This window comes from Opisthorchis viverrini, assembly GCF_000715545.1.
Source record: "Opisthorchis viverrini unplaced genomic scaffold opera_v5_57, whole genome shotgun sequence".
Taxonomy (NCBI): domain Eukaryota; kingdom Metazoa; phylum Platyhelminthes; class Trematoda; order Opisthorchiida; family Opisthorchiidae; genus Opisthorchis; species Opisthorchis viverrini.
The window spans coordinates 427622-453221 of NW_008751714.1; the positions used below are offsets into that span (position 1 = coordinate 427622).

At 41.0% G+C, this 25600-nt stretch overlaps 1 protein-coding gene across 1 annotated transcript in view; it reads right to left on the reverse strand.

Annotated features, from left to right (window-relative positions):
• T265_03836 (hypothetical protein) overlaps positions 1-25244 on the reverse strand; it is a gene marked incomplete at both ends in the record, with an annotated part of 41495 nt that extends 16251 nt beyond the window's left edge. The window contains 3 exons of the mRNA XM_009168417.1: positions 2485-2693; positions 23878-24021; positions 25208-25244. Of these exons, the coding sequence (XP_009166681.1) occupies positions 2485-2693; positions 23878-24021; positions 25208-25244 (390 nt within the window). The remainder of the gene's footprint in view (positions 1-2484; positions 2694-23877; positions 24022-25207) is intronic.
• Between the last annotated feature and the right edge of the window lie 356 nt (positions 25245-25600).

Here is a 25600-nt window from a genome sequence, read left to right on the forward strand (position 1 = left end):
ATGAACTCGCGCTTATCCTGCTGTAGAAATGCGTGTCACGCCCCTAATTAGGTGGGGGCTTCCACTTTACAAACTAGTATGTTTTTAGATGAATCTTGCCGCGACTACTTGGTAGGACAATGTATTTCCAGCCCAGTGTACAACATTTATCATTCACAAAATACCAACTACAGGGTCCCTAAAAACCTTCCAAGGAGTAGAACGTGTTGACCACGTCTCTAATCGCGATCAAGACCAAGTTGATGCCGCTCGATTTTCGGTTCGTAAGCCAGACATTCGCAAACAGTCATGAGTTCTTCTTTTTTAATTCATAACGCCCTAATCTGTTGTCAAAGTCCAGTGCAGTGTTCGTATAACGTTTACATTTCGTTCGATTAGTATTTCAACTATTCTAGAATTTTGCGTTTTTGTTGAATGCCCATTGCACTACGGAATATTCTGAGTTTAACCAGACCCAGCAATATGTGACAAACTCTAGCGGTAAGGTGGAACACACCCCATACAGGTGATCAGAAATTGACTCAAAGCTGGTCGTTTTCTGGGACGGTATAATTTTTCTCTCTAGCGTCAATGGATTAGACAACAAAACCATCGATAGTTTAACCGAATGCTATAATAACATGGGAAACCAACGCTGTTCCTAACACAGCATGTTTGATTTGATGGAAGATAATCATCGTCACTAGAAGCTGCGCTGTTTTTCGAAAACAGACTGTTGATGCAAATCCTAGGAAATCTCTAGAGGTATGACTGCCTAGTGGTACAACTGGGTCCATTTTGAAAGTAAAAAACAAAACATGTTGTAATTACTGGAATCTCACGATAAAAAACTAATGGGTTACTTTTATTTTAGGGTTGAAGAATGGAATCCTAATCAGAGTTGCATAAGAAGAACACGACGTGAAAAGTCATGTTTGAAATAGTGGGAGACAAATTCAATCATGTTCCTTGCGAAAATCAGTTATTCGCCTGAAACTTGCCGATGATTTCATGGACAGTAAAGTACTGGGATACTCCTCAAAAGGTCTAATCCACTTTGCTATCTACACTAGGTGCAATGTTCCAGCATCCAGAGGAACTACTGCATTGAAGAGTCATCCCGAATTGAGCTTTTCAAAAGGCCCTGTATACATATTATTTTACCCAACATAATTAAATGCATTGTGGGAGGAATCAAATAAGATTTACGTCCACATCTGGTAATCAATGCTCCAGCCGATCAGCATAGCTCATACTGCATTGCGTTGATTTAAACTGTAATAAACCTGGAGAAACCAAATGCCGGCACCAGCAATGGGCTCTCAAATGAAGCCCTAACGAGAATAAGTCCTAAACTTCTGATTGGATAACCAAGTGCAACTCACCCTTGGAGCATGAGTAACTCGTCTGTTGTGGGAGAGTTCCCTCTCCATAGGATCATCAGCACGATAATTCTGATGCGCCCACCGGATAAGATCAACGTTTGGAGACACCGACAGTTTTCGTATGTCCTCTGGGCGTAGAGACACAGTTTCTGATTCACAGCAAACTGCGGGAGTGTAAACTCTGCTCTTGACCGACAGACTGGAGTCCCGTCCTGGAAGAGCTGCCCTGGCCTTCCTGATTCGCTGAGTAACCTCATTTCATGTTCGCGTAAATTATGTTTTCTATCACTTTGATTAGCTCGTCTTAAAACAAGAAATTGAGTTTGGCACCATCATGTCTTGTAGGAGCACACTATACACTTTACTGGTGTGAAGTGCACGCCATACTGTGCAGCAAATTTATTTACTTGGGAAGAATCTGAACCAAAAAGAGTAATGTTGTTCGCAATCTTCGTCGCCCGCGTGTCCGTGCGTTGCTCGTAAACTTCATATCCAGATCAACTCGAAAACCTTGAGATACTGAAACATGTCGAAATTCATGAGTAAAGCTGCTCTGCTTTGAAACGCGCACTCCTGGCGAAAAGCGATTTGATAACCCGGTGAGCACAATGGCATGATAAGAATCAAGTTTGTTACCCAAGAAGGAACGAGACGCTGCAACTGATGCTTCCTATTGGTAACTGATCCTAATTAGTCCAAGGCTCATCTTCAACTCTGTCGGAATTCGATACTGTCTAGGAACAGACGGTGATCTGAACACAACTGAGGCATTCGCCTCCAATTATCCGTACACTGAGCATCGATTTCAGACTTACAATCTAATTTCGCTTCTTCCGGATAGGCGTTTATACCACCAGTCAGGACTACTATAGGTATCCCTCTTGCCTACCAAAGCAGTCGCGACAGATCTTGATAAAACCCGTTCGTCTAAGTCTCTCAAATGCCATCCGTTGGACCTGTGTTGATACATCAACTGGACATCGTTTACGCGTCAGCATCAGCAGTTTGCACGAAATAAGCGGCTTGAGGTGCACTGACGAGGTAGTGTCTAGTTTGTTTGTTTCAGTGACACGACACGCGTTGACAAAGAAATAAAAAGCAAGGTTCCTGCATGACATACTTGTTTCCCGATTTGACGTTGAGTATAGACATCAAAGGATGCAACGTACATCAGATCTTCTGAGGTCAGTAAGCGATCATTTTGATTTATTCTTCTGGGTAACTGTTTGAGGTAGAAATATTGGCTAGAGGATTGGCAAATGGATTTTATCGCACCATGTCGTTCGGTGGGCCGAAGGGTGGTGGAAGAGAAGGCTGGTGAGCAAAGACCTGCAACAAAAAATCATACTTCCGGGACATCTAAGCCAAAGAAGGGGGTTAATTAGGACTTTGGCACCAAAGTTACTCTTGAGGCAGTGAGGAATGTAGGGTTTCGTTTGCGGGGACCCTGCCTCACGCCTGTGACTCAAAAGTCCCAACAGTGATGCAGCGGTTGTTAGATTTTCTTGAAGGAAACTGCCCGGAGCCGGTGACTCCATAGGTCAACCCACTTGGTTGCAGGAGACCGGCCAAGCCAGAAGTCAAAGGGAATAAGGCACTACTATCTTACTTACGGCACCATTGCCGCCTAGGTAAACATGTACATACTGGTTTCCTGGGGGAGTCGTTGTTTGCCTTCACACTCCAATCACAGATGTAAGTATGGCTTCAACTTCCAAACGCCGAGTAATTCGATACGGTGACTCGCCGTTATCCATTGAATTTCTCCCTTAGGACCTGAGATGCATTCAGTATAGTTCTCAGAATCATTGCGGCACAGGAGCCAAATCACCGCGACAGGGTGAAAGCTTCAGGTCGGCGTGAAACAATCAGTGTCAAATGCTATTTTGCGAATAACACTATTCTCAAGAGAACCTTACGGTCAATCATGTGAGCAGCATTTCAATAATAGGGGATGAACTGCTGTCCAGTTGTTTTTTGCCTAACGTCCTACCTTATTAGTTTTCCGTTTATATATGTGTGTGCTGGCGTTTTTGTTCAAAATATTTGTGAGATTTGTCATTTGTTCAGAATATTAAATAACTGTCACAATGCGATGGCTAATGACATGATAACCTAACGACATGCTGGGTAAAATCTTTCATTATGTTTGATCCCAATTAGAGGTGTTCCTCAACAACAATGTACGAGGTGCTTACAGTTACGGGAATGTATAGCAACGCACCGTGAGCAAAATAGAAAATTTTCCGTAAACCCCTGCTTTAGCAGCGGAGTGAACTCCAGTACTCACAATCTGATAAAAAGTGTTACCGCCTGCACTGATTCTTCTGTGTTGGCCGTAGCAACATGTAGAACCACAGCGACAGTTAGGAGCAAGAATATTTTGGCTTAGCGGAAATTAATTTTACCCATTTTAATATACCGAACACTTCGCGGCGATTTTCGCTATTTTTTAATTTAGAAAATTTTGAGCCTAAAAGAAACGTTATACCAGGAAGGTGCTCAGTGCAGACGTTCGAAATTTGGCAAAAAAAGCGATTTTCTGTGGACCGGAACGACAGTGTTAATTTGCCTGGAAAGGTCTGCCGATTCAGGTCAGATTGCGTTGCATGAAGTGTGAAAAATCAGGAGACTGGCAGTCTACATATGTGGGGGGGGAGGTAAAAAAATATGCACTCGTTACTTAATTGATCTGTTCTTCACGTCTGTTTTCTATGATACTCAAGCCGGCGTTCCAGTGGTTTTGCGTACACTCTGATATCATATGTCCTAATAGCATTTGCTGCTGCATCAGGCTGGCATCGCCAGATATCATCATCAATTTAAAGGAAATACCTTTCGTCATTGCAGCGTCTGCGGACACTAAGGTGCTAAGTCATTTCAATATGGCGGGGGAACATGTATTTCTCAAAGTTTTTTCACACTTGCTCTGAATGTCTCGTTTAAATCCCGCAGTAAAAGCTGTTACTGTTGCATGTTTTGTACAATACAAATACGATTAACGTCCATGCCCCAAAGGAAAGAAGCTCGGGAATATTCCCAATTCCTAATTTTCCAATGAACTGAATCCAGACATAAGTGTGTGAGCAAGAGTTAAGGGAAAATATGTTTCAGTGAATACTTCAGTTTCTGTTCAATCACAGCACTCGAGCCGCTAATGATAATATAATCTCTTCTAAGAACGAACCACCAGGTTGTGAGTTGTCTATCTGCGCTATCGCTGTCTCAAAGTATTAGTCGTGTTCGTTCTACTGTACTGCAAAGGAAAGGCTGATTTCGGAGATCTTGGCTGAGATAATGACAGTTTATTACCCGTATCAAATATCACCACACATACTGGAGACCTCTGAGCTTAATCAGTACGCTGAACGGATATTGCAGCAGCACAATGAGCTTTTATCCAGAATCATCACAAAAACACTCCGGTGCTTTTACCCCCTCATTTCCCTTCATCTTCACTATTCTGGAGTTTGACTTGGAACTGTTAATGAGGAATGATGTTTTACGTGCCATGCATACGATATGGTCTATTCGTAAGAATTTCATCGTGTAGGTGAAACTTTTAAAGGAAGCTGGTCAACCTGTTTTGCACTTCTCACCATCGAAATTTGAGGTAATGGATCAAGCCTAACAGACACTTTATCTGGGTTTGTACTTGTAGGCAAAAGCTGGAAGTCTGGGAACCCCATCCACTTGACACTGCTAGTAGATTTTGCCTCATTGAATATGAGAGTCAATTTTTTTTCTCCAAACCGCTAAGTCGACTACGGTTGCGCGACGTGTATTTTTGAATGTTTTTGTGAACAGATTCTGCCAAATGGATGCGAAGGCAAAGAGAATCGGATTCCCACTTTTACTCACATCTACCACATAGTATTTTTGCGCCTGGTAGCGAAAATGCCGACGAAATGCAAAGGTATGGTAGCAAATTGTACGTGATATCAACATAAGAACACACATCTGAGCAGCTAGTGCTGGATTTAGCCGATTGTATACAGTGAAGTTCAAAGGTAATCACTTCTTGCATAGAGTTTCGGAATACCCAAGGCATTATTCTGGGAATCTGCCTGCTCGTATGGGACCAGCTAAGCAGCTGAACACCATAATGGGGAGACATTCCTGATAGGCCGACCCTACAGCGCATCCGCATGGTTTGTTGCAAGTTATCTATGGCTTACTTCACAAAACCGCTAATAGTGCTAATGCACTTTTATAGCTCTTGGATCCGCTGCGATAGTCATGGAGATAACAGGCTAATCTAACTCCATAAAACGGAAGTGGGTTCAGTAAATCAATTAAACGGTCACCGTTTAGTTGACGGCTTGCCAGCTCGTGGCTGACCACACCAGCGCAATCGGCAGAAACGCGACCGAGTTCTGGTAAAACAAGCCGGCCTGGTCCACATGAACAATAGTTTAGATGGTACCATTATGAATTAAAAGCTTCACCCCTCTGACCCGAGAGTGCAGACCTCGTGCTTGCCAAAACGTTTGCTTTAGAAATATGGAATATCAGCTGATAGCCGGTGGTTAAGGTGGCAGATAATTTACCCCCGAGGAAGCGAAAGTTTGCGCTCTAGTCTACAAACTCTTCTCTGGCTTTTATGAGTGAAGTGGATTTGCTATCCTATCTGGCATCGGCTAGCCCCGAAGTAGTGTGTTGTTCGCATTGGTTCCCAGACCAAACTGCGCGACAACAGCCGTGAGCTTTACTCCAGTATATCTACGCAGTCTGCTAACATAAGGATGCGAATCTTATCTGGTGGGCGAGGCTTTTTGTATTGAAATTTCTGAGAGTCAGCACATGCCCATCAATCGGACAATCAAATTTCACACCAAAATCGTTTTGCACGAGGTCACATCCGTGATGGCAGTTAGTTAAATTGTGATTAACAAAAGGGACAGGACTTATCACTGGTTTAAATTACCCAGGATTTCGAAATCAGCTGAAGTCAAAAATTGTCCGCACCTTGGATCCTACTCGGCAGTACGGGTTTTGCATATGCGTTTTTGAAGAGGACTCTCCACAGTGTTTCTCGATTGGGGGTGTCTAAATCCTTCATATAGTTCATTTAGAGTACACTTGGCTTTAGTCACCGTTCCAACTTAATGCGGCTATACGTTTAGGTCAATCTGATCATCTTCCAGGTATCCTCACTTGATTTTGCTGTTTGAATGATTAGCAGCTTTGGCTATTTGGTTTTCTGTAAGCATGGGTGGTTCCATACATTGCATTTTGTCATCACATCAGTCAATGCGTCTCGGTTGCCATGCCTGATCGGGCTGACTACTGTTGTCACCATCTGGTGTCTCAAGCTAGGTCAGCGAACTGAGCGGTTTAAAAATTAGCAGTGGAAATTCCGGATCCTGCTGATATGTCAGACTGATTTTTGGATCACGTATATGTATATGGAACCACCATGCAGTTACTCATAATTTGGGTATAGTGTGGCTTACCTACGGACAAGCCGGTGTTGCTCTTATTATCAGATGTTTGATGCACACCTCTCTAACTACTGTCTGATGGACGATAACGGAGTCGCATAGATGCGAGTGGGCGCAGCACCGGTGTGTTCTTACGAGGATGCGTTGCTACCCCAGAGAAATCCTCTGCTGACAACAATACGTATTACGAGCACACTGTCCGAGAGGTCAGTCAGTAGTGACTTTGAATTTCGGAAGCTCTCGGTTCACAACTTTTTAAATTTCTTTGAATTTTTTAATTTTCCCAGAATGAGAATGTTAATTGGTTTTGGATCTAGTTAACCGAAATTTGCATCAAGAACCAGCTTCACAAAACGTTGCTTGGTAAGCCAGCCTTGTCCCACTGAGGGTCCGGTACCGCAAAGCTTTGGCTCCGTGGCAACCAAATCTTGCATAACGTTTTATGCTTCATTCAGTTCAATATGTGTGATATGGATATTTCGGATAAATTATTCTATAGGCGATCAATTTCGAGCTAGATTTGTGGTCCCCACAATGCGTGATAAAATGCCGAAATGATAAAAAGTTCGCTCAGTGCTGTTTGTCTGTCACTGAGATGATCTCATGCTTCTGTGGGATAAACGACGAGGTTAAGCTCAAGACTGCCGCCATTAATATACCAAAACTGTATTTCTCGAGTCCCACAGGGGCACTTTCCAGGTTTTTCAATAATTTGATCGTCAGTTGCGTAATGTTGGTGTGAACCGATCGACTTTGAAGCGTCACTCCACACTCAGAAACCTTTCGGTTTAAAGGCAATGTCAAGTGTTTAATGCCTGGTTGAAGCTAGATCCTGAGCAAAAAACGTTAGTGCATTGTTTCAAAGATAAACTTAGGTTAGGGTTAGTTTAAGACAAAAGAAAGTGAGTCACTGTGTGGTTGAATGGTGTGATTTGGCAGAAGTACATTGAAGACCGCTAGGTAACCTGAAATTAGCTCAACGAATCAAGAAACTCATTACATACGTTTGTATGCACCAAATATGTTTAGAAACGTGGATGGATGAAAAACATTAAAAAGTGAAAATACCCCTTTGATCGGATTGTGTATTGTAAAACAAGTACCCAAACAAATATTCCCCGTTGGTATACGGACAAATTTCGTTCCTGATGTCTTTTTGAGACTATTAACGGAAAATCTGCGTAATTTGTACACCAGCTGGTGGAGTTATGCTTTCCAAAGTCTCACGAGAACCTTTCACCTTAAGATGCCTTAAATTGCCCACTCACATATGCGTTGAACTGTTGCATAGCCGCTGTGGAAATTATTCTTCAATAAGGAAAATTTCCATAGAAGTTAGTCTTCAGATTCTGATCAAATAATGGGACCATCATCTACCACGGTTTAAAAAAATATGCTTCTCAACTACGCTTATTCATTTGATGAGGTCGGAGGATAAGAGTATACAACTATATTTACTACAAGCACGCTAAACCATTTCGTTTTTCTATTGGGAAGAATACGATTACTGGCGGTGTATTGCAATTGGCAACCTTATGATTTAATGGCTTGTTGCGGTGGCTATTTTTTTGGATATGGTGTATTTTTGTCTTCATGATTTGTGTAGTAGATGGTATTTCGAAACACACTCGTTTGCAAGTCAATTTGGTTTTCACAATGGTCTCAAGTGCATCTCGCAATCGTGATGTTCTCCAACAGAATGTGCTGCGGAAAGGCCGCCTCATGTTTCAGTTCGAGATATTGTAGCATATTTTCATGTAGAAATCTACTCACAACTTTACTGAAGAGTTTTCAGCAACCTTGCAAATAGTTTATTTTACTTAAATTGTGTGCTTACGGGAAGGCCACAACTCCTCAGTACTTGTGTTTGTCATCTAAACAACGCTACCGATCGGCGGTTTAATGAAAAAATCAAGATTTTTGTCTTCATGATTTGTTAGATGGATGGTATTTCGAAACACACTCGTTTGCAAGTCAATTTGGTTTTCACAATGGTCTCAAGTGCATCTCGCAATCGTGATGTTCTCCAACAGAATGTGCTGCGGAAAGGCCGCCTCATGTTTCAGTTCGAGATATTGTAGCATATTTTCATGTAGAAATCTACTCACAACTTTACTGAAGAGTTTTCAGCAACCTTGCAAATAGTTTATTTTACTTAAATTGTGTGCTTACGGGAAGGCCACAACTCCTCAGTACTTGTGTTTGTCATCTAAACAACGCTACCGATCGGCGGTTTAATGAAAAAATCAAGTTAAATGAATGCGAAGGATGCTGAATCAACCTAAGGAGGACCTAGGTGTGTAAGAGGTATGTCCATCTCTTCAGGTGTTAATAAAAGTTGTCGGCAATAGTTCAGTCCAGCACATCTGAATAAACAGAGTAACCTTAGAAGTGGTCAGACTAACCACTGGATTAAGGACAATCACCTCTATAAAACTGCCGCCACAACTCAACTGAGGACAATCTCTAAAGCGAGAGGAAAAAATTGATCACATGCAGGGGTGACCGTATTGATTATGCAAGACCGTCCGACTTGTAGAGGCAAAATGAACTCAAACTTCCGCTTTCCAACGACACCTGCCCAGCGGTTACCGACATTCATTTTGTTTCTTTCCCTCCTTGGGCGTTTCCATGCCGTATACATTTATAAATCTTAATCTTTGTAACTGTGGTGTATACGATAGAATGTCTAGTTTCGCTGATTTCAAGCCAGTTTTAACCAGTGGAACTCCGACTGCGGTAGAGTGCGATCACTATGTTTACTGACATTAACCACAAACGATATCTCTCACGCTGGGAAAGCACTGCATCTCATCCTTGGCATTTAACATGTTGTCAAAAACCTGTTAGCTTGCTGTAAATAGCCGATGATCATCAGTGACATTTGGCCGCAGTGAAGACATACCACTTGGGGTGGCACCCACGTCTAGGAATGCAGGCGTGGCCTTCGACCAAATACTAAACACGAGATGGGACATTGCACTTCGCAGATAAACATACTCCAAACAAAATCTGTTGGAAATCACCCATGTATTTGTTATGTGCGTGGCAAAAAACAAATGCGCGCAGCGGGAAGTAAATGCGAAAACATAATGTTTATTACACCTTGAACTTATTGGCGGTATCCTAATAACAGACGGTTGGGCACGAACACTTGAATATGCGCCACTTTTAATCTTGTCGACTTAATTTTTTTTAATATTAAATGAAGATCATGCTTTGGTGCAACAAACTAAGCTTAGGAAATGCGAACGAGAAATGCTAAATTTAACAATAGATGTGGCCCACTTGCAGCTGAGAAGATCTGTAGTTAGCCAACGGCAAAGAAGTTTGCGCATTGGTCTTGAACCAAGTTTTGACTTGCTTGAAAAATGAGATTAAATTTGAATTAGTTTTCTAGCTAAACTATGGTGCTCTGGCGGACCGGAGATTTAGTAAGTCATTAGCTTAATATTTGAATAAATTCCCATACATTCAGGAGAGTCAAAGTGTACGTAACCGTTCGGATGCCTAAAAAATTGCTCATGCTCACCCCAAAAAGATCTAAACCAAAGAGTAATTACCAGCTCTTCAGCCAGAAAATCTTTTGGTAAATTAGCAGTCCGGAATACTCAGTCGTCAAAAAGCCCACTTTGTGATAAAAACGGTTACATTTTGGTCTCCGTGGAAAGCGTACTAAACTGTAACTTAAGTCTTTGAACTCGTTCTGGAACCGTACATTCAACGCTAATTGAAATCAGGTGTGTCTCAATTCATCAAACGTGTACCTTACCAGTGTACTTTGTTACTACTCATTGATCTCCGCGAGTGATACTCCATTCATCTCAGAAATAACTAATGGAAGATATCCTTCAGGACTGAACGCCCTAAAAATTCGTTCAGTCAATTTTACTGGTCATGTAACAGGCCTCTAGACCTCACACTTACTTCTGGTTTTGAAATGAACGCGTACAGGAAACCTGGCTTCTCTTTCTGTGCAATGATTGGTGACTCAGTACTTAATACAGACCCTGAGGTAGCTGGTCGTAGGTTAAGCTGATTCATTCATCCTAAAAAAGGACGGTGAACAGGCACTGACGGATGTTTATTTTTCAGATATCTTACCTATAGATTTCAGGTGTTCATTAAAATTTCGAAGATAAAACAAATATTGTCCTATTCCAGGATACCCTGTTTACTTGTTGTGAGTTATTGTGACCGATTCACGTTTCCTCGGGCAGCACAGGAGGAAGAACTTTGGAGTGTGCTGTCTGTAGATCCTATACACTCCAGCTTATTAGAAAGGGCCGTTTATAAGGGAAGCAGTTCCCAAAAGCAAACGTTAGATACGAACCATGAATTAGGTCCAGGAGCTATTTTGTTTGCCCTTGAATATTTGTAGCCTGTGTTGGTACACGTGGCTGCTGAGGAGTAACTAACCATAGGATAACTTGCAGTGTTCTTATCGATACTGCTCACAAGCAGGCGGCTTTATACAGAGAAGTCAGGATCTTGATCAGTTAGGTATGGTTTAACTGACCGTGGCTTACTAGCAATATTGTGTAAATGCCAAATTTAATTAGCTTAAATTAAACATTTTCATTACAACAAAATAGACAAATATCCCCAAAATTATCAATGGGGGAGACTACCGCAAATTCATGAGAAATTTCACAGGATCTCGAATGCAGGTGACAGAGATTTGAGTTGGCTGCACGATACAAATAAGATAAATGAAAGATTATGAATTTTCACAGCTTTTACGAGAAAGCCGCCTCATTTTCTTAGGGTAGAAAGGAACGTAGTATACTGCGCATGATCTCGAGCTTTTGATTGTGTTAACAAATGATGAACTAATGTTACAATACGACCATATATATATATATCATGATTTCCGTTGGATGTGTATTTTTAGTCTCATTCGAGTCTGCTCAGTAAACACCGGTACATTACGAACTCAATAATGTGACTGCTTTTGAGCTTAAGAATCTTGCTAAACTTATCGTGTGAGACTCAGCTAGGACAAAATCCGTAAAAAGTTGTTTTCCATGTGTCATTCTACCAACAGCATAAGGTAATATATAAAAATGAAAAATTTATGGTCAATCATTGGCTGACCCCCGAGAATAATGAGATGACTGTTGGAAACCATGCATTTGTTTAAAATTTAAAAGATTTGAAATCCGAGTGATCGTTCAAATTGTGTAAAACTTTCCCCCTTTAGACTGATCTACTTAACCACAGTAACGTAATTTTTGACGGGGGTTAGGTTTCTGAGTGTCTATAAAATATGCAAAGAACCCGAGTGTTTTGTACCTCAGGGCGGTACTGGACGGCATGTATCATTAACAGAATCTAACAGGTGCACCTATTTCGGACCAAAACCAGAGTTGTTTTCCCCGCTTTGATTCCAACAGATAACGAAATCAAGCAAAAACTAGGAGGATACATTTGTTAGCTTGCAACCACCAAGTCCCAACTCACACTACAAGCTATAACTCCACACTCACATTTTTCCAGCACAGCTGAACATCTCCAGCATCACCGTGTGGAGAGTTGCTTGTCTTATTATGTTAACATTACAAATACTCGTCCTACTGAATAGTGTGTAAACTGCCAATGAAGATAGGACGAGGGAAACGAACTTTCGAGTCTAGACAGGTCCTCGATGCAAACTAAGTTCACTGCTTTGACCGAAATATGGCTGATGTAGTGTCCTTGATATGCCCTTTAGGCAATATTGAAAATATCGCAGGAGATGCCCACTCATGGGTACTAAAACATCCAGAGTTATTGGTGCTGCGGTTCTACTGCAATTTCTACTAACGGGGACGGTCTAGAGCAACCTGAACTACAGATAAATAACTAGGTTTCTTGAATGAATGGTGACACCTTTGTCTGAAGCTACCAACGATAGCGCAGGAACTTTTCTGGCAAGTTAATGTCCAATTAAGTATTGTTCAACGGTTCAGTGACACGTTTCGCTTAGAGAATGCGAGACCTGCATATACTGACCTTACTGTAATGGTTATCTAATGTCCGGGTGGACTTTGTGGTCCCGAAATGGAAAAAGTCATCTGATTTATGAACCCTCATCAAAACTGTAACCTACTCTAAGTTTTAAATGAGTTTTTGGTATGCAATACCATACTACTCGGTCTGCCAAAGCTCATATGTGTATGTCTGGTCGCCAAAATAGTGGTTTTGATAAGGGGCGCGAGGATAATACGGTGTACCGCACGTAGCACATATTTAACGTCAATCTGAAAGCTCTTAGGTATAGCGAAAATGAGTCCGCATGGCCATTCTAATGGGTGGAGAAACAGATATCTGCAGTTCAAGTAGACGTTACGCTCCTTCAACGGTTAATCAGAAAAGCGTCCAGTCAGTTATTAACCGGCCACCATATGACAGAATTGAAGCAAGGTGGGGTTCGTTCCCTGAAACCCCATAATTGGATTGACCCTCGAATCAAATAAGGCTTCCTTCAGGTTAAAAGTCTTCATTCACAAGGTTTACAGATGTTTAGAATACCAGTTTACCTCCTGATGATTTTATACTTCCTTCCCCCAACTCTTGTCTGTATGACATGATATGTATCTTGGTGCTGATAACTTCCATTTATTATTGCAGAGAAGCTCGAATTTACTTACCGTTTTCTATCGCCAGGGGATTTAAATATCAGACAGATCTGATCGGCGCTGAAATACAGCTTCTCATAATGCCGAATAAGTTAATACTACCCAAATTATTTTGCAAGCACCTGGGTATGCTAAGCTTTCTTTGATCAAATCACCTTATTTAAAGAATTGTAACGTATGAATTGGGATCTGGCCATTTTATTAGCATTGGAACACCGAAAATGCATTTCCAATGTATCCATCCTATGGCTGTTCCGTCAAACGTATGAAATCAAGGCAGATCGAAACAGTGGGTATCCAGTATTTGCAATCAATTATAAACGAAAATAACGTCTTTGGATTTGCCAGGGCTTACGTGCACTGCTGAAGCTTAATTACGAAATAAGTGATTCCTATCCCTCCTAATTTTTTTTGCTTTTGATAATGGAAACGTTTGCGCCACAGTGCAAACACTATATTAGGAAGCAATGAAAAGCACACCGGTATTTTGACATTTCCTGCGAAGTCTTTTTTGTTTATTTGACCTCATTCCTCTCCGTAGAATGGGCGTTCACGTTGATTTGCAGCGGTCTTACCGCATTTTCCAAATATTCTTTCTGAATCATTAAAAGACCATTAGGTTGGTTGAAAGGGCTTCCAAATTAAGCAGTCAGAACTGAAGGTAGGAGGGGTTTCCAAAGAAATTCGCTATCAGTCCCAAACGCCTTATTGCATTACAGGGATTATTAAACCTGTAATCCTCGAAAGGCCAAGGAACGGGTTAATCTGCACATGTTTTGGGAAGTCCAATAACCATTTTATTGCATAGACATCGGAAACCATTATGATAATCTTAGTTGTGGAAAGCATCGTAGGCAAGCCACAAGGATGAACCGCTGAACCGATCAGTAAGCAGTGTGCAGAACACCAACTGTAAGCGCATGTTAAATTCAGATGGTTTAATCCGAAAGTATCGTTCAACGCTACTGGTAAGAGGCCAATGAATGTGAAATCTGACAGTTTAAGGATAGACAAAATATCTTGTCTGGCAAGATACTTTAAACACAAAGACCAACGAAATCCACAGCTTTCCTGTGGATTGCATTTTGACGCCCCGTTAGAAGTAGTATTTCTAGAGGATCATTATATCTTTCAAACAAACAGGGTCACGCCTTATTTATTGTCATCCACAGAAAGTTAAACTATACAACGCTAGCACTACAATAATCTTTAGAGTTTATCATACGAAAAGCTATGTTGAGAGATTTAAGCAAGGAATTGAGTTAAAGTTTAACATTTGCACATGAAAACCATTGACTGTGACTATCCGATTGGATTTATTGGACCACCTGCTTCCTAAAACTGCATGGGTCCAGAACCGTTTGCTGCTAATTTATGTTATATCTTCATCTAACGAAATCATATGCAAGCGGACCTGGGTGTAGAAACGTACACTGATCGAGTTGAATTCGGATGATTCCCATCTTCGCATCTATGTCTTAAACTCCTATAGCCGTTCGCATTCACTTGGTATTTCCCCACAGATGTCTTTCGTCTTTTACATGTTATCCTGTCACTCCGCTTTGATGAGGTAACTGTTACATCGGGGTTGTTGTATTCATTGGATGCGGACGGCCAAAATGTTTGGATGATTTGCACCAATTTTCAGCAGTGGCAAAAACGTAAAAGGCAATATTGCATCATCGATGTCTGTCCGGACGGCAGTAACCACGGGAAATATCGGAATAACAGACAGCTAATATATGGACCAACATTTTTTGACCTAATTCACGTATCCTGCCTGTTATTGGCCGACTGATAATTCAGCTTATTCAAAACGTATAATCAGATTGCTCACAATCCGGGCATGAGTCCTCAGGCAATCTGATTTCGACATTGAAACCGGGCATAATAATAACCAAATTGCTGATTAAACTCGTTATTATTCTGTTAGGCAAATAAAAGAAAATGTGTCATGGGAACTGGAAATCATGGGTTGAGGAGAAACGTTCTGTACACAAATCGAAGAACTGAGGGTAATGGGTTTTTCTAAAAGCTCGTTACCTAGGATGTTGAGCACTAGTCAATAACAAGCGGTTTGAATCAAGATAGTTGAACGCGTTCAAACTCGTAGATAAGCTAGAGAAAGACATAGTTTGATGTAAAAACTATGTTGCACCATCCACCGATCGAATTTTTCAGAAGGAAGCAGCTTGAAACCCCATACATCCATAAACATTTAACCCACCTGCAAAAGGATCATAAGCTTATTCTATACTGTCTGCTGTCCATTGATACATTGTGCGAAAGACCGCAGCTCATCTCCAGCTTGATTAGTCAGGAGAAGAACACCCAGATTTAAGTCTCAAAAGCTGTATTTCGGAACTGGTATGTGAGGATTTTTTGAAGGTTAAATACCTTTGGCGAGAAGTTACCCTTTGATAACTGGCTAATTCACTGGGAAGTAATGCTTTCAAACCAGTGAATATATCGATTTTAACAGCTGACAAGCACCTGAGCGTGAATAATACCAACGTAATACTATTGAATGATGGCACGGGTGACATTAGATCAATAATGGCTCACTACTTAATTTAAAGAAACTAGATGTACAACACGGCTGAAATTGGAAATTTCCACTAATCACGTTTATCACCATCTGTGGATTTGCCTATCAATTGTCACAATAGATTGTTTCCATTTTCACGAACGATTTTGATAAAAATTCACTCTTTCTTCTAGGACTCAGAGCAGTGGCTTCAATGATTCTAGTTTTAAAAAGGTTTTCAAAAGTTCGTCCGATTTATTAAGGTTGACTACTTCGGCTCTCACTTGAGAGGGAAATTCATGGAACACTGCAGGTTTGAGACTTGCCCATCAGTTGTGATTGCTAGCATGCAACTCTGAAAAATTCTCCAGTAGCAAATTTCAATATCTCATAAAGTCTTCCAAGAGTTTTTGCCTTCGATAGTTTCGTGTACAATTAAGGCTGCAACGTTGTGAAACATTGTAGATAAGAACCATATAAAAGCCTTTGCGTTTTTCAGTACACACAAATTGGGCTGTAGCTACACTGTAGTATTTTCACACAAACTGAACAACAAGAAAAAGGCCGGGAAATTCTGAATCATTTTAAGTTTCCGGTCTCACGAGAAAATCCCCACAGAACTCACAGATGCATTTAAGCCACCAACACCCAAACAGGCTCAAGTGGCAGCAGCAGAATGGCTAAACTTGTTTTGCTAACTCTAGAGCGCAAAGTTTCGTAACTATTTGTATCTACCTTTGTTTTATTTTAAAAACAGTCTTCTTGTCATATAAACTACGGAGGAAAGAGGGTGTATTCATTTCTGGTGCCGTCCATTTTGTGCCTAATACTCTCCGAAATGGATCAAAAACTGCACCTGCCGATAAGCGTTTGGAGTCTTATTTCACCGGCCTAAATGGATAGTTTGTAAAAATAACTGCCCCCGCACTGAGTTTCATCAAGGAAATGCAGAAGTGCACGGCTAATGAACATTCCATGAAAACAGTGGCATGTAACGAAGCTGGCTGCATCTTCTGGTGGGTATTCTCCTCCGAGTAACTCGAAACCGCCTTAAAAACATACCCTCACTTCAGAGACAAATTTAAAAACTCAGCTGTTCCCACAGATTCCAATAGATTTTTGTATTATTTGCGTTTTGTTTGAAAACGATAGTGAATCAGCATTTCTTCACTTATACAACGTTCTCTAAAGCTCCGGGAGCTAAACGACACTTTTTATCTAACAAACATTCAAATGAAGATGGCTTGCCTCAACGGTGTGAACTGTTTGCAAGTCGAAAATCCAGGTTTATATATAATTGAGGGAACGCCGGTTAAGAAGAAAATATTTTTGAACAAACTACATCTAATCCACTTGAGTTTGTGCACATGACCTTTGTCATTCTATTCATTCAGCAGTGGGGGTTTAAAACAAGGTTGCGCAAAGTGTACCCAGTTGTAGATGATGCAGGTAGATTTATGATAATCAGCATTATCGCTTCAGACGCATTTGAATTGTTAGGGTTGGTTTAGGGATCCACTTTCTGAGTACACATCTGCTCATGGAACTAGGAAATGAACATATAAATCTGGCGAGTTCAGAAAGACTACTTGTTCTTCACCTCCTTGGGTAGACAGCTGTGTTTCTCACTAATGTAATGTCATTGTACAATAGATGTGGTACCAACCTACTGGCAAATCTCTCCAGTACTCTAATTGACAGTATATTGGGGACTACTACCTGTTCAACGGTCAGACATCAAGTAACCTACTGATTACGAATTCGTGGTGAATATACATCGCGCAGTGAAATATGCTGCATTCTAGTGAGTTCAGAATTCAAAGCGGGGCAAAGATTCGAAACTTCTTTCAGGAATTTCTAAAGTTTCTAAACTTTTAAGGGGGATCATTTTTTACCTACCTTTTTGCCAGATAAATCACGATGTTTCTAAACTATGCGAGAGTTTGTTTGAAAGAGTGGTTCATCATGCATTGAGTTAGTGAAGGCTGTGTAGGGCAATAAAGAACAGCATCTCGAAAAATGCTATTCGTATGTAGGCACATTATTCTCAGAAATGTTAGTCAAAATATACTTCTTTACTTCGTTTGATCAGTGAAACGGAGCCAATCTCTTTTTTTCTGACAAAGCCCCAGTAAACCGCATTTTCTGCTGTGTGATGTGGCCAGTTAATTGAAAAAAGTTGCATGTTGGCGAGAAATTATTTGGTGGCAAATATTGTGCATTTCCAAAGATTTTCTGACTTTGTTTGCCTACAAAAACCTTCAAACGTTTTTTATTTCCAATAGATTCCTACCTTTTTAATTTTTACAGGAATGAGTTTTTTAAGTTATCTGATGGAATTTGTAACTTGTTCGACTCACCTGATCAAAACCGATTACATTAAGGTTCCGCTTGAGAAGTTTTGATCAAACCTGAGCAGTGGATATACTACCAGATATGTTTGTAGCCTACGGTAACTCGCCGAACACAGGAAGCGAACTTCCTGCTTTAGCTTATTGTAACATGCTCGTCGGAGTGAACAGTAAGCTACACAGTTTCCCTTCACCTATTAGGTTGAACAGTATAACTGATGGTCGGTCAAGCGCATCATGAATGACAACTGGGAGATCACTGACCGTTAACCAGCTCTGTTTAACTGGCATGATTTCATATATACTTATTCGATTCATCTGACAGTAGCAACATAGCGTCAATAAAGCCAGTGGTGGCTCAAGAATTCGCGTGGGAATTCTTTAGAAATACTGACGCCATATGTATAGATTAGACAGTTTCTCTCTATTCTTCACGGTGTTTCTTTACAAATAAATCAAGTTGGTCTCCAGCTGCACAACGGGAACAGTAGTCAAAAGAGATAGCATCCATGTAAACGTGTGCAACTTGTCGGTAAAAAAGATTCCCTCATAAGACATCGTCATTCCTGTATCCCAAACAAGAATTCAGCTTAAGTCGTCATAACTCTCATCATAAAATATTGCATTTTAATAAGACGGAAAACCATCGCCACATCTACGTACACAAACGGAGTATATGTCAAGACCTACTCAAATTTGTCTGTCGAAACAGAGGTAAATAGACTCACTATTAGTGGATTATCCTGATCTATCGCAAAACACTCTACTCACAAATGAAGAAGGTAATTGAACGTGAGGAGTGATGTCTCTAGTTTAAGGATTTTACGCAAATTTGGATTTGCGAACAGCAGTCCCAACTTGGATACGAATGAGTCATTGTTCAACAAATAGCGTGCATCCAGATACTCCCATGCAAAATGTTCCTGTAAAGCCAGCACGTGTGGTAGATCTCATAGGAGGAATTTCCTGTCAGCTATACAGTTTGACGCCTCATTTGAAAGCACGCAATTAAATATGACTTCATTTAATTTTGATAGTAGCATTATAGTGTTAATACTTTCGAGATTTTTAAACTATCGCATTCTGGAACATCAATACCGTCCTGGAGTTTGCATTCTGGTGTGTCTATTGCGATGGTCCACTGAATATACCTGAATGGTCATACCCGAGCCAGTAAACTTGTCCATGCTTGGGTGATCTCTCCTAGAATGGCGACACATCAGTAACAACAACAATTCATTCTGTATACATTTATGCCCAACCTCTTCATCAGTTGATGTTTTGCACAGAGATGACAGTACTTCATTCAATATTGTAGAGACCAATAAAGTCAAATTAACCCAGTTTGGGTGGAATCTCTTTTCTCATTGATGCTCCAAAACTCAAAAACATGTGAACATGCGGTTAGGCAAAATTCAAACTTTTGGCTGATGAGGCGGTTAATTCGTACATTCGGCTAAGGGCAATCGTTGTACTTTATCGAGCTGTATGGCTGATGTGCTACCCAACACTTTAGTCACGTAACTTACTTGAGATACCTTTTAAAATTTAATGGTGATGCGAAGATTATCTGACCTAATTGCTGCATGCTTGCCAAATTTGGCTGCCCACTTAAATACACATATGGTGGTCCTTTCCCAATTTTTTACCTCACCTCCGTTCACCTTTCAGTAAAAAATTGTTCAAAAGGCAGTTGATGGGTCCCAAGTTTTGTGGAGGAGAGAATAAAGTGTTTCAGGTAGGATATTAATTAACAGTAGATCGGTCGAAATAATCTTGCCGGCTTAAGCTGAGCAGGTATCAGGTAACATCACACTTGAATCCGACTTTTTTATAACACACCATACTTACTCTTTTGAATGACTTACGTAAGTGTCAGTCAACGACAGCTAATTATAAAACTGGTATTATCCGGGGTACTTGGCTTCATGAAAAAACGGATTCGGATTTCGCGAGTTAATTTGTCTCGTCAGACTTTACCTTACAAATAGGGGTGGCGTATACGTAACATAGTCAAGATAAATTTTGGCCGAAGGTAAGGAATGTATGATACAGAAAACAGGATCAGTGTAGCAAAGTGCGGATGAGAAAAAAGTTTGCAAACTGGATGTGTCACCTTATAAGCACTAGTAGTAGTGCAGTTTCAAGATCCATATGTATACCGCCGAATCACAGAATTGTTTAGAATGCGAGGTCCCGGTACACGAAATCGCCATTTTTTACTTTGTTCGCAGCTTCGAATACTAGTTTTCATGTGTTAAATGTGTGTCCAACTGAGCACCGGCTGATGGCTATTGCGAACATTATGAAAATTCACTGGCGCTCTTATATATCCATCTCATTTTCGGAATTTATGTTCCAGCTGGGTTCTGAATGCCAGTTAAATGGCGTAAATGCAACCAACAGATGGCAACAAAGGTCCTCGCAGAGTTTTTTCTACGCATTCGTGTAAATTGATCATTACCGACACCTTGTACATACAAATATTTATAATGTGAGCTGGCCACTTGTATCATTTTGTGGCATCTATGGATTTGAATATCAGCAAAGTGTTGCTGAACACAACAGTTTTCTCCGCACCGATGCCTCGTTAGCCGGGGCCAGTATCCTCACGTGGGCTTCTTAATGCAGATAATCTGATCACCTTGGATTTTTCTTGTTTATATAATCCCGCTAGCAGTTAGAACTTTTGTTATCGTACTCATTAGTTCTACTAAACTGCTCTGCATTGTTAAAGTTTTCCGAAGTTCCCTCTCTAATAAAAGAAAGCCAGTTTCAGTGCCTCACGTGACTTCCACAATTGACTGTGTTCCGGATTTCGACGTATTTGGAACTGCCGTAGGCCTTAAATTCAACCTGTCAAAATGTATTAGTTATGTTGTCAGGTTACTTACCGAAGCATCTACATGTAGTTAATTACTAATTACTTGCTTTTGTTTACAGTTGCAACCAACAAAATATCACTTTATTCAACAAGATTAAAGAGATATTCGACCTCTGCCGCATTATGCTCATGGCTGAATAGGACAGGCGTTTAATGTACCATGAGAGGAATTAGGAACATCCAGTTGGAGGTAGTCAACCGCAGTTGACGTTCATGTTAATTCCGAAGCGTTCATCGACAGTGAAAATTGATGATATATATTAAATAGTTCTGCATATTTGAGCAATACGGTAAGGGGACAAAATCTGTTGAATAACGATATTTCTATTCCAGTTCTTCCGCTGAAACACAAAAAAGTTATTAAATAACCTGGTAGAAGAGCGCCAACCTATTTTGACTCAACACGGTTGCGTTCGTGAGTTCTGGGCAAGTGCGTACCTTGTGCAATGTTCTGTTGTGCACGGAAACTGACTGGTATTGATTCACCAATTTTATCTCACAGGAAGCTGGCGATTTCGGGCCAGGCCTGAGGAGTATGATGCTGAACTGTAGCCACCTCTATGACCAGGGAAGAAAATATGCCGAATAAGCGGTGAGGAAGGTTTTGCGTCTCAGCCTGCTGATCATCGGTTGATTGATCACTTGCTCCACACGGACATCTCAGCATGTTTTCAGAATAGAGCTGTTTGTCAACTCACAGCGCGTGATATATTGAGGCTGGCCGGTGTCATGGTGTGCTTCCAAGTTTGGTTTGCTCCGTTCATGACAACCGGATTAGTTTAGCTGTTGGGTGTGCACATTTAGTTACAGATTTTAAGTTTTCCTTTGCGGCCATAGCTTCTTAGTTTGCTTAAAGCTGTGACCCAGTAAAAAACTTTTATCCCCCCCAGAACACCGTACTGATATATTTTCTGGACAGAATTAATCCGGGAAGTCACTACCGACTTTGCCTTGCTTGTGACTAACTCTGAAGGTTTAGATGCATCATGTCCTATCTGAACAACAAATATTTGGGAAAGTAACAAACTGTAAACAACTTCTATTGCATTATTGCAATAGAAGTTGTTTACTAACTCAGCATGATGTAAAACGCGATACATAAAATACTTCAGCACATTGTTTGACGGGCCACACTACTTAGAAGGTCGCTGAATAGTTAGCCTATCTATCCGCCAGTGGCGTTTGCAAGCAGGTATTTTTAGGAACGGCGAGACAGGCCAGAGATTATAATCCCCGGAAAAAATTGTATTCTTATTCTAAAGGATCGCAGATGGCGTTATTTGTGGTGCATGCGAGATCCACAAGCCACTAAATATCGGCCGAAAACCGAATCGGTAAAGACATCTACGTGGGAGAAGACCGCTGGCTTTCGGCTTCCATGAATTTGTAGAAGGCTAGTTTTTCAAAACATGACCGTAATGTTTTATTTCTCCATTCGACGTGACCTTAAAAATAAGGCAGGATGTTCGTTTTTCTTTTCTGCAAGCGTTCATTAAGATATACCAAACAGGGCTAGAATTGCTATCGTTGTGCAGGAATATTCATTCTTCGGAGGGCAGAACCCGTTACAAATATGTGTTCCAAAGACAGTAAAAGAATATCCTCTAGAATCTTACACTGCTATTCATATTTTGTTTGAATCTGCTGTACTAAATCCCCTGATGACCTGAAGATCATTTATGTTCCATAGTTGCATGGTATTACCGCTTCAAGAGACTGACTTCCAATATGGTTTTCATTACTTAATCGCAAAATTATTGTTTTTCATTTGGGATTTGTTTTGGCTCGTCCACTGACCATTCAATGCCTTAGTTTGTGAGAAACCGATCTGGAAATTTTACGCCTTATTACTTTTTCTAAGTCTGGATAAACAGAAAGAAGATGCATCTAATGACGGCCACTTTTATTCATTAGATGATTCTTCCCTGAATTGGACATGAGGACGCGGTTTTCATTCCCGTAACGGTGGATATAATTTGGTTTAGAGCGACTGATTTGAAGGAAACCATCACAGTGTCATGGCAGTGTTTTTTCTACAACCTCCGTTCAGTTTGAGGAAACTCATGGTAATTTATCTGCCATGGAAAATGTTACAGGAGTTGATGGAGTACCCGGAATTCACCCGATCGTAACTATTGCTAGGGTGGCATCTTAATATTCTTGGTTATTCGCTGTTCGTGGCAGCTTAAACTCGAGCTAGCTGGAACTGTAATGGGAATGATCCTCTCTTCCACTGAATTCACCTATAGCAGCATTCTTTTACTGGTCTTGGCGATCTGGGAGGAAACTACTGCCGATATCATGCAAAGCTTCGTCGTCATGTTGAATATACTCAGAGGATGTATGCGGTTGTGTGAAATCAATATTTTGGGTAAAACTTTATGTGGGTCCCAACAAACAGTTGTATAAACGCATGCAAGTCAACAAACAAGAGCAGTGATCATTTGTCATGACCGACAATTTTAGGTTTGAGTGGTAAACACTGCGTGTTTTTGTCCCTGTGTGTGTTTGTGTTTGTTGTCAATTTCCAGTGCGTGAAAGCCAGTGCACCGCGTTATCGATGATAACGATCGGCATCATATATTAATCCACTATAATCAAGATATAACTCTACAAGTGAAGTTAACCTGCGCTGAATGTTCATGTAGCATTGTTTTACTCTTATTTGAAATTGATGACATGCGCACCGGACATGGATGGACGCGTAGTCTCCGCCGGAGTTAGGACAATAAAACTTCTGGCCGTTGCTGGCTGACCAGAAGTATGAGGACCAGTCAGCTTGTGATATCGCCATGTGTGATGCGATTCTCGTGAATAGAGGATGGTCGGCCCTAAGGTATATTTAAAACGGACAAAATCACTGCCGAATAGCATCTCGTAGCCTTATTGGTCTAGTTTCCAAGTACCGGCCGATAGATGGCAGGTTCGAATCCACCCTTTGGATTCGTAAGATTCGCCTTACTGCTGACGCGCAGCAATGATCAACCGTACAGTGCTTGTTGCCTGTGGCATGTGAGTTTGACTGAAATTTTAGAGCGATATGTTACCGGCATTAAAGTGATAATCCATTAGACAAAGTCAGGTTTATAGTTCAAGTCCAGAATTTTGACCCACCTATCAGGACTTTCCAATCAGATAGCGCCATGGACACTTGAAACCTGCTTGACAATTTTTCGCTGGTAGAAGGCGGTTAACTAATTTGCAGAATTCAAGTTTACATAACGCTCGTTTGAACAGTTGTCCTCCTGACCTGGTGCGATCCAACTGGTGAAAGCACACCAAAGTGGAGAAGCACTGAACTCGAGTTTCGCCCATATAGGACTCAGCAGCATGCCTTCTTCGGTCCTGTCAGTGTTCCAACTCCATAAATCTGACATGCAAGGCGGCATGTTAGCACTACTCCACCAGCTACACTGGACGCAACTGAATTTTCAATTGGCAACAGGCCAACCTGTTTACGCTCGAGCGATGTGGCTAATCTGCCCGACACTTCGAAAGCGACCCAGTAATTGCCCGGGTTGGGCTGAACGAATAATTCCACCTGTTGGGAATTTCCAATCGGATGGCATAATGGGAGGTTGCTGTGACAATTTTTGATGTCAGTTGCACGGAGTTCAAGTTTCTGTCCAGTCAAGGATATCCACTGGTGATGAGCTCTAATAATAGTGAGAATCAAGCTCATTACTTCTCCTGTCCGGGGTGAAGTCGCCAGAATAATTTACCTAAAACAGAAGAACGGCTGTCAAAGGAGTGATTTCAAAATCGATTCTGGATATCCCGCAACCACTCAGCCAACATTTTAATGCTAATTTGAACTAAGCTCTATTGAACAGCTGACGAGCATTGTACGACTGTTTCATGCACCCTGGAAATTGCCATGGTGACTTAAAGTATATGCAGTGTTAAGAATGAAACAACTGTAGCATGTTTATAGGCTTTCCGCCCTAGATTTGCTACACACATATACCTCTAAATTCACCCTTACACCGCTCTACAAGATGAATGTAATGTACTTACTATCCTCACTGAGATGCGTTAAATAACCTCGAGCCATGTCGATGTTTTCCCATGCATAACATCATGCACCACAGGTGTTTGCGCTGAATTTGTCGTGCGACCAGCCTTCCTGTGAATATAATTCCTGAGAAAAGATAGTCAGACAATAGTTCTGGATGGTTTCAGGGTCATCAACATACACAGCTGGTGGCCAATCCCTCCGTACACATATGAATGCAATCAGATGGCCTGTCAGCCAGAAGAAACAGCTTCGACTGTAATGGAAATGTTTATGACTCATGAGACCTGATAAATATTACTTTACTATATTGAGTAAATGAACATAAAGCTAATGACAGAATTGGCAACCATGAGCCAAACGTCGGGTCCAAAGTGTCATGTCACAAAACGAAA